This window comes from Panthera uncia (assembly GCF_023721935.1).
Source record: "Panthera uncia isolate 11264 chromosome C1 unlocalized genomic scaffold, Puncia_PCG_1.0 HiC_scaffold_4, whole genome shotgun sequence".
NCBI lineage: Eukaryota > Metazoa > Chordata > Mammalia > Carnivora > Felidae > Panthera > Panthera uncia.
In genome coordinates, this window is record NW_026057585.1 from 95,609,438 (window position 1) to 95,625,282 (window position 15,845).

The 15,845-nt window shown below is 43.1% G+C and overlaps 1 protein-coding gene across 8 annotated transcripts in view; it reads right to left on the bottom strand.

Annotated features, from left to right (window-relative positions):
- The window catches only part of VPS13D (vacuolar protein sorting 13 homolog D), a 257,455-nt gene that overhangs the window by 84,819 nt on the left and 156,791 nt on the right, over positions 1 to 15,845 (bottom strand). For all 8 annotated transcript variants that reach the window (XM_049618063.1, XM_049618062.1, XM_049618059.1 and 5 more), the window contains 3 exons: positions 14,310 to 14,458; positions 3,231 to 3,365; positions 1,965 to 2,132 (listed from right to left, as the gene is read on the bottom strand). In XM_049618063.1, the coding sequence (XP_049474020.1) occupies positions 1,965 to 2,132; positions 3,231 to 3,365; positions 14,310 to 14,458 (452 nt within the window). The remainder of the gene's footprint in view (positions 1 to 1,964; positions 2,133 to 3,230; positions 3,366 to 14,309; positions 14,459 to 15,845) is intronic.

A 15,845-nucleotide genomic window follows, 5' to 3' on the forward strand; every position in this document is an offset into this window, starting at 1 on the left:
GGGGGGGGGGGGGGGGGGGGGGGACGGTGGGTGATGGGTATTGAGGAGGGCACCTTTTGGGATGAGCACTGGGTGTTGTATGGAAACCAATTTGACAATAAATTTCATATATTGGAAAAAAAAAAAAAGAAAAGAAAAGAAAGTCTCTCCTCCAGGGTGCCTGGGTGGCTCAGTCGGTTACGCATCGACTCTTGATTTCAGCTCAGGTCATGATCTCACAGCGCGTGAGATTGAGCCCTGCATCGGGTTCTGCACTGATGGCACAGAGCCTGCTTGGGATTCTTTCTCTTTCTCTCTCTCTCTCTCTCTCTCTCCCTCCCTCCCTCCCTCCCTCCCTTTTTCTGCACACCCCCATTCCCTGTTCACCCTCTCTCTCTCCCTCTCAAAATAAACATTAAAAAAAAACAACAACAACGTCTCTCCTGCCTCTCTGTCACCCTTGCTATAAAAGTAACAGCACTATCTTGAACCACAAGCCAAACAGAACCTGTTTAGTAGAACTACCATACTGGACACTGATCTGAATAAAGAACTATCATCTCTAGAAAAGCATTTAGAAAACAGGAATAAATTCCCAGCTCTCACACTGTTACCAAGATCACCGTGCAGTACAAAGTGTTGTTCAACTCACTTTCTCATCTGCCCTTCAAGACAGCCTCCTGTGTGGCAACATTAAAGCCTCATTATGCTAAAGCCAGCTTTATGTCCGCGTGGCCCACGGCACAGGTGCACCTGCGATTTCACTACAACACACTTTCTACCGGAAACAAGCTGAGAGCACAGGTGCTTTCTCAGACCTGATTCCTTCAGGAAAAGGTCAGTCTCTAGGAGGACAGTCTGTGGGTTGACACGAAGGGGAGGGAAGCAGAGGCCTTCCACATGTTGTCAAACAGCAGTTCCCCTCCAACTACCTTCCCCTTTCCCACCTTCACACGTAAAATCAGCTCCTGCCAAAGAATAAATTGCGGAATAACAAAACACCCCCTAAACAAGGAGCCGGTGAACAAGTCAACCAGACAGAAGGATGCAAGAGGATTACACCACTGTGCTTCCTTCTGCTGCTCTAGAAGCCTGTTTTAGTTTGGACTTTATCCTGCAACCTATGGGAAATAACTGGTAGATTTTAGGCAGGAGAACTGCACCATCAAATTCTATTTTTGTTGTTGTTCTTAAAAAACTTTTTTTTAACATTTATTTATAAGGTTTTGAGAGACAGAGAGACAGAGCATGAACGGGGAGGGGGCAGAGAGAGAGGGAGACACAGAATCGGAAACAGGCTCCAGGCTCCGAGCTGTCAGCACAGAGCCCGACGCGGGACTCGAACTCACAAACAGTGAGATCATGGCCTGAGCCGAAGGTCACTTAAGTGACTGAGCCATCCAGGTACCTCATCAAATCCTATGTTTTAATTTTTAAGTTTATTTATTTATTTAGAGAGAGAGAGAGAGAGAGAGAGAGAGAATGAGCACACAAGCAGAGGAGGGGCAGAGAGAGAGGGGGAGAGAGAATCCCAGGCAGGCTCCCTGTTGCCAGCACAGAGCCCGACATGGAGCTTGATCTCACGAACCGTGAGATCATGAGCTGAGCCAAAACCAAGAAAGAGTCCAACACTTAAGTGACTGAGCAACCCAGGGGCCCCTCAAATCCTCTGCTTTAAAAAGCAAGTTCATTCTGGTGGCACCGTGCAGGCTGTGGTGGAGTCCAGGGGGTCAGGCGGCCAGTGCAGTGGCCCAGGGAAGAGACAACCAGAGCCCGGGAAGGCAGTGGTGATGGACAGAAGATGAGATACTGTAGACGGCTCAGCGGACCTGGGGCCCGGTCATCAGAGGGGAGGGGAGGCAGGGGAGGCAGGTAACGAAGCAAAGGCCGTAACTTCTCACAGCTCATCAGCTATGGCAGGAATCACGGTAACGCAGAGACCCCATGAGGTTAATGACGATGGAACTTCACCTTTAATTCCTTACCTTGGCAGCAGAGTTTGATACGCCATGTGTGACATTTCTGATAAGGCCCCCGACATTTCCATACTTGATCAGTCCAGTAACCCCTTCGGAAACATCATTCAAAAGCCCCATGGGATTGCCGAGAAAGTCCACTGATCCCAGGATCCGAGCTGCCTGGCTGAGGAGTTCCTGTCAAATGGAGCAGAAAGAGAAGATGAAACCCAGCACCTGTTGATACTTGCAGGTAGAATGTCCCAAGCAAAAAGGTTAGAAATCTGTCTTGTCCCCCATTCTCATCAACACCGCGATGACCTCCGAATTCTCATCAACTGCAAGTTCCTAGGCTTTCATGAACTCCACCTAAGCTCTCCCAACGCATGTATCCCAGAGATTGCTTCCGGTACTCAGAAATGCGCCTCAAAGCTATTCCGAAGAATAAATAAATGCTCTGAAACAGGAAAGACTCTTTACAAACGTGTGTTAGTATATACATCACATTCTGATGTTTCTACAAATAGGGAACTCAGCAGCAGCAGGGAGAGTTTTAGAAGGAAAATGAGGGAGGAGAGTATATTGGTAGCGCCCCCTATCATCGGCAGGGGGTGGTGCATAAAGAAGGCATGTTTCAGATCTAGCCAGCAGCCTACTTTCTGCGTCCAGGTTCCAGTGATATCTGCTCTGTCACTCTCCTTGCAGTTTAGTGGAAACATCACCAATTAGGAAAGTTGAGGAAGGAAGCCAAGAAGGAAAGGAGGGACACGGGAGGGAGAAGGGAGAAAAGGGAGCAGGAATAGAATTTTAACTTAGACAGTTAATAAATTTGATATGATCTTGACCTATCTATCGAAGAATCTGGATAATAAATACAAAACAGAAAATGTCCAACTTGATAAAAAGAAAAATTGAAGTTCAACGCTAGGGCAGGATCTCACAGGCTCCAAGGACACTGATGTGGTTGTCAAAAGTTGCTCCATGTCCAGTAAATAGAGAGGTCACAATATTTTGTGTCACCATTAAAGCATCAATTAAACCCTTAAGAGTTGTTACGAATCCAGTGGAAGCCCCCCAGATCAGTTCTCTGAGGGACAAGACCGACAGCTTGTAAATCAAATACACTGTTTGAGGATTTTCATGATGTGTATGGGCTTCGCGGGCTGTGACCTGACCCCTAACAGCAAATGTTTAACTGGGTTCTCGACAGTAATGTCTTAGTAACCAAAATTCCCAAACAACCAAAACAAACATTCTGCTTGTGCTCCAGCCGCTAAGTATTTCTCCAAAGCTCACCTCCTGGAAATGTTTGAGGATATCATTGATGATGAACTCCTTGGTCTCATAGGGATGTACCCGAGTAAATGGATCCAGATTAATCACAGCATCCTCAAACCGAATCAGTGGAAATCCCAACGTGCTTTTTAAGGCCTAGTTAGGGAAGAAAGGAAATGACACACTTTAGCCATTTGATGGCCTTCCAGGGCACTATAATTTTGGATTCTGTGAAAACTACAAGTCCTATCAATTTTCCAATGAGAGTCAAGGTTTTGATATTTATAAATAAGGATTTTCCCTGTAATTATAAAAGTAAAATATTAGGACAAAAAACATACATGTCACCCAAAGTAACATATATCACATCGAAATGAACATTCTTGGCTTCATACGGTGGCTTCTTATAGTCACCGTTAAGTTTGTGAGAGTCACTAGGTTGTTATATACAGCTGCAGTTGCTTAATTTTCATTGTTACACAGCATGCCAATATATAAATAAAACACAATTTATTAAACCACTGCTGTTGATGAACAGTTGTGCTGTTTCAAGTTTTTGCTATTATGAACAATGCTGCTATGAACATTCATGGACACGTCTTTGGGAGCACATTTGTATGCATTTTTCTTGAATACATACCTGGGAGTAGAGCTGCTGTGTCACAAAGAATATACACGTTCGACCCTAGTATATACAGCACTGTCAAACAGCTGTCCCCAGCAGCTGAACTGGTTTATACTCCCTTCAGCAGCCTATGAAATTTCCTGTTATTCTACACCCTCATTGACACTTGGTATAGACAGCCTTTTAAAAGACAAATATTCTGATGGGTGTGTAACGGTATGTCAGTGTTTTTGTTTTTTGTTTTTTGAGTTTTATATTACTTACTTACTTGAGAGAGACAGACACAGTGTGAGTGAGGGAGGGGCAGAGAGAGGGAGAGAGAGAATCCCAACAAGTCTCCAAGTTACCAGCACAGAGCCCAACGCGGGGCTCGAACTCATGACACCATGAGGTCATGACCTGAGCCAAAGTCAGACGCTTAACCCACTGAGCCACCCACGCACCCCTCTCAGTGTGGCTTTAATTTCCATTTTCCTGTTGAAGAATGCACCTTTTAATACACATATTGGCCATCTGGATATCCTTTTTTGTGAAGTGCCTACTCAAGTCTTTTGCTCATTTTTGTAGTGGGCTGTCTGTTTTTTTCTTATTGCTTTGTAGGAGTTTTTCTTATACATTCGGTATAGAAGTCCCTGGTGAATAGATGTATTACAATTTTCTTTTCCCATTCTGTGACTTATTATTCTTTGAAAGGTGTTCTTTGATGATCAGATATTTTTTTTAAATTTTTTTTAACGTTTATTTATTTTTGAGACAGAGGGAGACAGAGCACGAACGGGGGTGGGTCAGAGAGAGGGAGACACAGAATCTGAAACAGGCTCCAGGCTCTGAGCTGTCAGCACAGAGCCCAACGCGGGGCTCGAATCACGGACCGCGAAATCATGACCCGAGTCGAAGTCAGCCGCTTAACCTACTGAGCCACCCAGGTGCCCCCAGATATTCTTTTTTAATGAAATCCAATGTGCCAATCTTTTCCTTTATGGTAAGGGTTTTCTGTTTCCTCAGTAAGAAATTACTACCTACACCAAGGTCATAAAGATATTCCCTGTGTGTACCTAAAAAAATTTTATTGCTTAATTTTCACATTTACATCTATAATCTACTTGGACTTGATTTTTTTTTTTATATGGTGTGAAGCAGAAATCAAGATCCATTTTTTTCCAGATGGATATCTACTTGCCTAAGTAATATTTACTGAAATGATCACCCTCTCTCCTACTGCAGTACCGTGTAAACTTTGTCACACGTTGACTAGCCATATTTACGTATCTGTTTCTCAATTCTGTTTCATTTTGTCCTGCCTTCTGCCAATACCACCCTGTCTTAATTACTATACTTTTGTAATGAGTTTTGAAATCTGAGAGTATACGCTCTCCAACTTTGTTTTTAGGATCACCTTGGTTATTCTTTGCACTTTTCATTTCCAAATTTTAGAATCGGCTTGTCAATCTGCCATAAAAAGTTGTTAAATTTTTCATTAAGATCTTACTGAATCTATAGATCAATTTGAGAAGAAAAGACAGCTTCACAGTATGGAGTCTTCCAGTGTATTAATGTGGTATGTCCCCTTATCTATTTAGTTCACTTTTCTCTTAATAACATTCCATTGTTTTCCATACAGAGGTCTTGCATATAACCTTTGCTGGATTTACTCCTAGGTATCTGTGATAGATTAAAAATGGCCAGGGGCACCTGGCTGGCTCAGTTGGTAGAGCGTACATAACTCTTGATCTCAGGGTTGTAAGTTCTAGTCCCACACTGGGTATAGAGATTACTTTAAAAATGGCCATATGGGGCGCCTGGGTGGCTCAGTCGGTTAAGCGTCCGACTTCGGCTCAGGTCACGATCTCGCAGTCCATGAGTTCGAGCCCTGCGTCGGGCTCTGTGCTGACAGCTCAGAGCCTGGAGCCTGTTTCAGATTCTGTGTCTCCCTCTCTCTCTGCCCCTCCCCTGTTCACGCTCTGTCTCTCTCTGTCTCAAAAATAAATAAACGTTAAAAAAAAAAAAAAGGCCATATATTCTTTACATCTTGTAACAGTAGCAGAGACGACTTCATCTGCACTGACCTTGTAAGTTGCTTCAGTCAACAAGATGCAGCAGAGGTAACACTGTGTGACCTCTGAGCCCAGGCTTCAAGAGATCTTGGGAGTTTCTACCCTGCCCTTTTGATACTTCCACCACGTGAAGAAGCTGAGAGACCATGTGGAAGGAGGTTCTGTTGACAGCCAACACCTAACACGTAAGTAAGGTCATCGTATACGAGTCAGTCTCAGCTGACTGCCAGATGAGTAACCACAGGTCAGTCCAGCAGAAGCCAGCATTCAACAGAGTCCAGCCCACAGAATTGTGAATAAAATGACTGTTTTAAACCACTAAGTTTTGGGGTGGCTGGTTACACAGCAATAAATAATGATACTGTATTTGATGTTTTCTTAACAATGCTATAAATTACATCCTTCAAAATTTTCCTTCCCTCTATAATCGTTGCTGACATTGTACACCATCTCCAGTGACCTTCCTAAATTATCCATTCAGTTAACAACTTCTCTGCGCATTCTTTTAGATTTTCTAGGTACATATTTATGCTCTCTGCAAATAATAAAATTTTCATTTTCCTGTCCAGTTCTTATGCCTTTTATTTCTTCTTTAATCTTTCTAGACTTACTGCACTGGCTACAATCTCCAGTAAGACACTGAAGAGTAGGGATAACGAGCACCTTCCCTGCTTTCAGTATCTCACCATTGAGTATGTTTGCTGTAGCTTTTTTATACATATACTTTATCAGATTCCGGCAGTTCCCTTCTATTTTTTGCTTGCTGAGTTCTTATCACAAATAGATGTTGAATTCTGTCAAAAGGCTTTCGTGCAACTATTGAGATAATATTTTTTCTTCTTTTATTTTGTCAATGTGGTAAATTACATGATTTATTTAAAAATGTTAAACCACACTTACATTCCTGGAATAAACCCAATTTAGTTATATTTTTTCTTATTCATTGCTGTATTTGCTTTGTTAATATTTTGTTCAGATTTCTTCCATGTTCATGAAAAAAATTCTAGTCTATAATTTTCCTTTATTTATTTTCAAAACATAAATTATAGTTTTCTAGTAAACTTCTCAGACACAGATATGGTTACTCTTTAATATTGTGTGTTTGATAATGCCAACGTCTGGTTTATCTGTGGGTCTGCTTCTAGTGTCTGTTTTTAAAATGAAAACTCTCGGGGCACCTGGGTGGTGCGTCCAGCTTTGGCTCAGGTCATGATCTCACAGTTTGTGAGTTTGAGCCCCGTGTTGGGCTCTGCGCTGACAGCTCAGAGCCTGGAGCCCGTTTCAGATTCTGTGTCTCCCTCTCTCTCTGCCCCTCCCCTGCTTGTACTCTGTCTCTCTCTCAAAAATAAATAAAATGTAAAAAAAAAAAAAAATTTAAAATTAAAACTTTCACAGACTTTGCATGAGTCTTTAGTTTCTAGTAGGCGGTTAAAGAGGCTTCATCCAATCAAGATTTGGGCTTTCTCAAGGCTGGATTTCAGTCTTTGTAACTCTTGGTCTATTTCAGTCTTTCTAAGGCCTGGGATAGTTTCAGGCCAGTTGTCTCAACTGACAACCAATTCTGTTCCTCCCCTTTTACTCTCCCTAGCACCAGAAAACTGCTAAAAGGTCTACTTAGTTTTCCCACCTCTCAACTGTTACTTTTTGCCCGGCTTCTCTCAGACTAGGTTACCTAGAGACTGGCACCTGCCTCAAGACATACAGCAGCTCAGACCACCAGGGTCTCTATTCTGCCTGTCCCTTCTCTCTAAGATACTAGCGCATCAGTTACCAGCTTAGTATCTATCTAATGTTTGCTATGTCAGTCCCATGAGACCACCAAAAGCCTTACTCAGACTCTCTGCCTTTTGGCAGCTGCTTTCTGCTTGACTTCTCTGCCTTTTAACACATACCAGTTACACATTCGGACTATCTCAAGAGTAAAGGCAGAGTAAATGGTGGGCTCACTTATCAAGTTTCCTTCCTCACATAAATCTTGGACTCTCAAGTCCTAGATATCTTGGTAGCTTTCCATTACCTTCAAGCAGACTTTTGGGTTTTTTTTTTTTCTATCGAGTTTTTCTTGTAATTCTTGGCTAATCTTGGTTTGCTATAAGCCAGTTAACAATTTCCAGATTTGGTCTCTTTTCCAATTACATATTTTTATTTATTTTTTATTTGAGAGAGAGAGTGAACAGGGAAAGGAGGGGGGAGAGAGAGAGAGAGAGAGAGAGAGAGAGAGAGAGAGAATTTCAAGCAGGCTTCATGCCCAGCATGGAGCCTGATGCAGGGCTCAATCCCACGACCCTAGGATCATAACCTGAGCTGAAATCAAGAGTCGGGCGCTCAACTGAATGAACCACCCAGGTGCCCCACCATACTTTTATTTTAACAAGATTGGGGAGGTGGGTCTCCTGGGTGGCTCAGTCAGTTAAGCATCCAACTCTTGATTTCGGCTCAGATCGTGATCTCACGGTTCATGAGACTGAGCCCCATGTCAGGCTCTGTGCTGACAGCATGGAGTCTGCTTGGAATTCTCTCCCTCCCACTCTCTGCTCCTCCCCTGCTCACTCTCCCTTTCTTTCAAAATAAGTAAACATTAAAAAAAAAAAAAAAACTTTAACAAGATTGATATTGCAAGGATTTTAGAGAGCATGCGAAATACTCTTCTTCTTTGAATGTGAAAACACTTTTTTAAATTTTTTTTTTTTTTTTTTTGGAAGGAGAGAGAGAGAGAGAGAGAGAGAGAGAGAGAGAGACCGAGCATGAGCGGGGGAGGAGCAGAGAGAGAGGGAGACACAGGATCCGGAGCAGCCTCCAGGCTCTGAGCTGTCGCACAGAGCCTGATGTGGGGCTCGAACCCACAAACTGTGAGATCATGACCTGAGCCAAAGCCAGACGCTCAACCGACTGAGCCACCCAGGCACCCCTGAAAACACTTCTTCATGCTAATAATGTTAGTAACTCTCTGATCCACATTGAATCTTTCCTTATATACAGTGTAAATAATCCATCTGATTTTCTATTTTTCCATATGGCTATCTAGTTGGTCTAACAGCACTTACTAAAACATCTATATATTGCCCCACTAAATTAAATGTCTTTACAGTAAAACCTCATGTGTAATTTAATGAACCTTCTATTTTCTCCTTTATTTTTTCATCTTTTAGCATGTATTTTCAGAGGCTGCCTTAGATTCTTTTGGGACAAGAGCATGTTTAATTGAAATGAAATCATGTAACTGAAGAAAATACAGAAGAAATTGCTTAAAACCATAGAATGGGGAAACTTTTTTGGGACTCCAAACATATATTCAAAAAGGTCAAAGACTGGTGGATTTGACAACATAAAAATCAAAAGCTTTTATAGGATTAAAAAAGAACCCATATACACATCAAAAGTAAAGCAAAAAGACAAATGAAAAAATGAAGGAAAAAAACCTCGCAACTTACATCAAAGACAAAACTTACATGAAGAGCTTCTACAATTACAGGTGATTAAAGACCAGTAATAGGATTTAAAAAATGGGCAAAGTGATAAACGGCAGAAAAGATTGGTTCTCAGAGGAAAAGGATGGCCCTTCAACAGAGGGGTCAGAAGTAGAGGAAAAGAAAGCTGTGACGAAGACAAAGAAACAAACAGAAGATAAGAGGAGAACCAGAAAGGAATGGGGAGGCCCGCGATCCCGAATACGGCAGAGGACCCTGCAGACACGAGGTCGGAAAAAAGGCCCCCCGATCTGGGGCCTCGGGAAGTCACGAGAAACCTCCTACTAAATAATGTGAGAACAAAACTTTTTAGAGATTAAGAGCGCTCTTAGGTTAATTCAGCCTAACCCTCTCATTTTTTTAAATAAATAAAGCCAGAGAAATGTTAAGTAGATGACCCAAACTCGTGCAGTTAGTTATTAGGAGATTTTTGACTTGCACGTGCTCATTGGCACAAAAGTAACCACCTGGTAGGTGGAAAGGATGAAGCTCAGAATGGAGGATTATGTTGTTTCTCTTGAAAAACTTTCTGCTGTTCATTCACGCGTGCTTCACCCATCCACGTGCTGGTGACAGAGAAACTGAGGCCCAGCGGGCTTAACGGCTTTGCTTAGAGCCCCACAATCAATCTGCCGGAAAGGTGGGGACATCGGTTCGGCAGTTTGTTTTGCCAATACAACCCTGAACGTTACTTTCGTCTCAGAGAAGAGGAAATGAGATCCAAACAAAGGCTTAAGGCAAAAGCTTTTTTACCCCAACTTCCTCATCGTAACCAAATACTGAAGAAGAGGTACCATTCGGAGTAGCAAAGACTTTTGAAACCTCCACCAAGTTGTCGAAACCCTCACCCTCACGAGAGACACCATCCCCTTTCTGAATGGCTAATGTGCTTTGTCTGAACCAAGGAAATATCTGGCCCTTTGGCAAAACTCTTCACCTCGTCATTTACTGCCTCGGGGCCTCCCACATTGGACAAAGCGGAGAGATGCAGCCTTTGGTATGAATTATCCTGCCACCTTCAGGTTGTTCCGGTCAAAGTAAAAGAGACGAGAGGGAAAGCCAAACAGGGCTCTTGCCCGCAGTGACCAACGAATCAAGTACAGTAGTATACAAAGCTGATGCTTATTTACTTAAGGAGCAGACAGTTTCCTGTTATAAAACGGATTCTGCAGAAAGCAACGTGTGCGCAGAAGTTCCTAATAAAACTAGGAAACTGTCCATTCCTACCTCCTCCAGACGAAAACCGCTGAAGTCTTCCAGAAACTTTACAGAGTCGAAAGAAGAAATACCTGTCCATATGCCATAAGGTCTCGGATCACAAGCCAGTCCCTGGCCCACGTCCTTCCCTTTCTTAGTTTATCCTGCACTAAACAAAACTGTCTGGAATTCATTCTTTAAAGGTTTATTTATGGTACATAGAGACTGTTTATGTGAAGCAGGGTATTTGCCCATTTCCCTCCCGGGACAGTGTTTAAAACTACAGGGATATTTCCCTCTCTGGCACTTTCTGAAATACAATTAACAATACTGGATCTTTTTTCCTTTTAACAAATCTGGTTTTTATTTAGGGAGGGGAGGAAAAAAGTAAAGGGTCTGAAGTTTCCCAACAAATTATTTCAAGCCTTTGAGAAGACAGTTTTAGGCTTTTTAAATAGTGTCTTTGTTTGAAATTCCCCCTCACCCCCACCCTCTTGCTCTCTGACCATTAAAATGTGGGTTTTCTTCCAAACTAGATTGCTCAATTAAAGCCCTTCTTTTGTAATACCCCGATGCTCTAAATGGGAAACGGACTGCATGCTGGAGGCCACCTCGTGAAACCTTTTAAAGGCTCCTGGCTTCTTTTGATCTTTAAAAAAACCAAAGTACATATAAACTACCTGGCGTTTTCGATATTACTCTGCTACCCTCTAACACACACACTTGGGACTATAATGGGGAGGGGGGTGGAAGGGAGGAATGTGTGTGCACTTGTGAAATGGAACTATTATCTCCCCCTTCTCCCATCACGGAGAAAGGAATCCAATCGAGACAGCAGATGGGAAACTGCTCCGAGTCCTTCTCAACAGACACTATATCTGGCAATAATGTACCCTCAGCGTAAACCTGAAGAGGCTTCCCCGTGAGATTTCTGACAGCCTCACTCCTGGCCTGGAGTCAAGAGAATCAAGATAATTATTCCTTCAATACCAAAGACATGGTTACCTTTTAGTCAGACTCTTGTGATTCCCATTCTGGGACAGCACTCCGTTCCCTAAGTACATACTTTAAGCAGTACATATTCATCTCCAAGAGCGTATCGCTCTTCCCAAGAGCTACTAATAAGGGGATATTACTCTGTTAGGAAACTCTCTGAATAAATGACATTATTTTATGAGCCCCCGACTCCACCAGGAGAACTCGAGACACAGTAAAACGGTGACTCCCACAGGCTGAGAATTTAACTCTGAAGCCCCAATTCCCCGACACCCTGCCTGAGACACGGATGTGCCCCCATCACGGTGCCCCCCCCCCCCCCCCACCTCAGGACAGGGCCGCTCCGCTCAACTTCTTTAACAATCGTTTGAAAACGCCTTCCAGCGGATCCTCAGAACAGTGCCGAACGAAACATTCAGCTTAACCGGTTCCCAGTTCGTCGTGGAGCATACACGCAGGCACGGAGGCCATGTGACTGGGGGTCTGGAGCTACTTCAGCTGTAAGAAGCCATATTGCATTTGGCAGTCTGGGCGAAAGTTCTCTGCTGGGAGCAATCTGAAAGGAATAGTTAGGTGTCTGTGTTTCTAAGGAAGATGAATTTAAAAAACAAGAAGTCCTTCACTCTCAGGAAATGCTTAACATTGGTTTGTTGGGCGAGTGCCAGGTGCTCTGGGGGAATATACACTTTATCAAACAAACCCATTCCAAAGGGTCACATAAGTCAAGTGGATACTTGGGGATATTAGCAAGATAGTGGTTTTCCCATGGATTTCCCCCCCACTCGCATGCTAATTGTAAGTATCTTCAGTCTCCTGGGAAACATGAAATTAAAGCCAATCAAGCAGACAGGAGAGTCCGTTGGAAAAGGCACACCGCGCTGTTCTCGCCACGGCGGCAAACAATCGCCGTGACTCTGGTCCTGCCCAGCACGCTCCCAACGGCTCACGCCCGGCTCGCCGCGGGACTGAAGCAGTCACCCTCGCCCTACCAAGTATGATCTGGCGTCGACCAGACTATACTGTCTCGTTACCTATATGTCTATTGTAGAAGTTGTGTGTTGGCAGACTGCATCACATGAGGCCCACACATGTGTTTTGTTAGGCCCACAAGGTTTTTAAAGAAAACAACTCAAATCAGTTGCCAACATTTCAAAACCAGGAGATTCCACATAAAAATCCAGATTTCCGGCTTCACTTTAAAAATCTGAAGCTCCGGCAACACTGGGTTCACATTACCCTATGACAGCAACGGGCTGGAGCTGAGCCGAGGCTGCCCCCTCAGACGAAGCGGGCACGCCCCGCGTGCAATGGTCCCCACCATACCGCTTCACTTAATACTTCGCTGCCACAGTCCCTGTAGGCATCTGAATTTACGACTCCAAGTTGATTCCTTATTTGTTCAGGTCTATAGCTATTCCTACTCAGAAGAGAGACCATCATGTGGCATCTCAAAGAAGGCAGCATGGGGCAGTGGAGATGTCCTCGGCTGGTGGTTAGTGGCGAGATGAGTGCCTTGATAACCATCTGCGAGGGCAACGAAGGAAAGAACCAGAAGCAATGGGGTCAGGCTGCAGCGAGGCAGATTTAGACGCAATCTAAGCGAAGACCTAACAACCACCCGGGTCCTACTCCTGTTCCCATTACATCTACCTCCACAGGCTCGAGTGGAAGAATGCGCTGAACTCCAACATCCTTGTTCACTGAGCAGGAGGATCGCTGAAGACTCTTACAGCTCTAAAATTCCCTGAGGCCCCAGGCACCCGGGTGGCTCAGTTGGTTAAGCGTCCAACTTCGGCTCAGGTCATGATCTCATGGCTCGTGGGTTCGAGCCCCACATTGGGCTCTGGGCTGACAGCTCAGAGCCAGCAGCCCGCTTCAGATGCTGTGTCTCCCTCTCTCTGCCCCTCCACTGCCCACCTGCCCCCCCACCCCAATCTCTCTCTCAAAAAAAAAAACATTAAAAAATTTTTTTGTTTAATTTTCTCAGGCCTTACGTTCTGGAGGGGCATCTAGATAGCATATTGCATAGTACAGCACAGTACAAACTTTACAGTCGCATAGACTTGGATTTAAATCCCATCCCCATCCCTTAAAGTAGATCATAATGCAGCAAATAAAGATGAAATTCGGGGTCTCTCTGTCAAATGCGTATCAGGATGATCTGCAAGAGTGTCACATTCAGATATGGTGGTAGGCAAGGCCACATCTCAGTGGTATGCAGTTGAGTGTGTTCCTTGAAGGTGGTAGACATTTCTAGTATCAACCATTCACAAAGAGGTGCATACTCAGGAGGAGAGAACGAGGAGGACAGGCAGGCAGGGCTCTGGCACAAAAGGAAGATACTATCGTGGTTGCGGCTTTTCTCCTGAATCTGGGAGTGGCCCTAGGAAAGTAGGTTCTTAGTCCATTGAGATAACGCCAAGAGCTAAACAGATGGCAGATGGGTTTTATGTCATTCTCTGTTCACTCACATTACTCCTCAATCTTTAGCAAAGGCATACTTAAACATAAAAAAACAAGCTGTGTATACGTATACATACTATACATACATATATACACACGCATATGTATATACAGTATACATATATATACACATACATATACATACCTATACATACATATACACGTGAAACCTTCAAAACGGGAAACCTGGAAAAATACCTTTTACAAATGATGACACTGGACAGAAAAGGCCAATAGTAAACACATTCATTCTTTTCCAGGGAAAGTCATTTTATAACTTACCCAGGTATCAGCTCACCTTAAGATCCAATGGAAGCTTGTTGGAGGTGAACACACTCAGCTTGATCTGGGGAATGCTGATTTTGAGATTTTCAAAGTAATATCGAATTGGTGTTCCACCTTGCTCAGCAGTCTTTTCATGGAGGTTTTCATCATACTTTTCCACCTCTGGTACAAAGTAAAACGGTGAATTAAAACAAAACAAAACAAAACAAAACAAAACAAAAATGAACCTCCTGAAGTCTCATAATTCCAATGTTTGTGTTCGTGTTGAAAAAAATTCACAGAAAAATATAAGTATCTATTTCTGTAAACTTAGTTTTTCAGGGTTTGGTGATGTGTACGGTATCCTGATGTCATTTCTTTGTAAAAGCAGATCCGTTTCATGTTGTTTACCGAAAAAGTACAATAGCCTAACCCTTTGATTTGCGACTCTGTGCCATCTGGCAGATGTCATCTTTGGAAAAACTAATGCAGGTGGGGAAGCCAAAGGCCACGGGCGTGTTTGTTGGCAATGAGGTTTCTAGAAACTGTGTTGCTGTTGTTATTATTATGATTATTATAGACGACCCAGGTTATCTGAACTTATTTTGTATTTGGAGTGTACTTTAACTGAATCATAATGAACAACATGACCAATTAAATAATGCAGCTGAATGAAACAGAGTGCCTTAAAAGAGAAACAGGCTGCAGGCTCTAAAGAAGTGACATCATGGCAGTAAGCAAGCACCTTCTCTCCCAAATGGTGGACATTTGTTAAAGTAGCGGAGTCAAGGCAGATTTTTTTTTTTACTTCTCATGAAGTAAAAAGGATTAACATGGACTCGCACACAGTAATGGGCTCGTTATTTTCTCTTGGACCCACACCCATCCGGCCAGCTTATTTTCACTTGGCTTCACGTGCCTTAGAAATAAAACCAAGGAGATTGTACAAAGCTGCCTATCAAACAAATTTATACCATCAGCTATCAAAGTTCTATTTACAGAAAGAAAGGAAATAGGTTTTAGAAAACGATACTGTGACAGACACCTGCTTATTTGTATTCAGGGAACAGAAATAGTTATAGAAAGTGGAGACGCCCCAGTGAAAGACAGGCCAGGATTTTACAAAAGTCTAAATCATTTCTACAATGTTTGGTGAGAAATTGACTCAGAGAAACCTACAAGAACACCATGTCCAATAGAATTTAAAGTAAAACTTCCCAGGAAGGTGCCAAAAGAGAATGGCTACGTGGCAGGCAGGCCCTCAAGTGGCTGTCCAAATGCAAACAGATATTGGCGTTCCCATCCAAAGTGGAAAACACAGTTTTAAACAGATAGGATGTTCCTCTTGATCCCAATTACACTTAAAGTTTAAATTCTAAGTCTGGGTTAAAGGAGCAAAAATATTTGTCTTGCCCTGTTTGTATGTGTGTACATATGTACACATGTCCCCAGTGATTTTTGTCTCTAGCCAATGTGGGCACATAAACATAAGTCTATCTTATAATTTCTTCAGGCTCGATATTTGGTTTAGTCTTCAAAAGACTAAGCATTACTGACTTCTTTCTAAGCT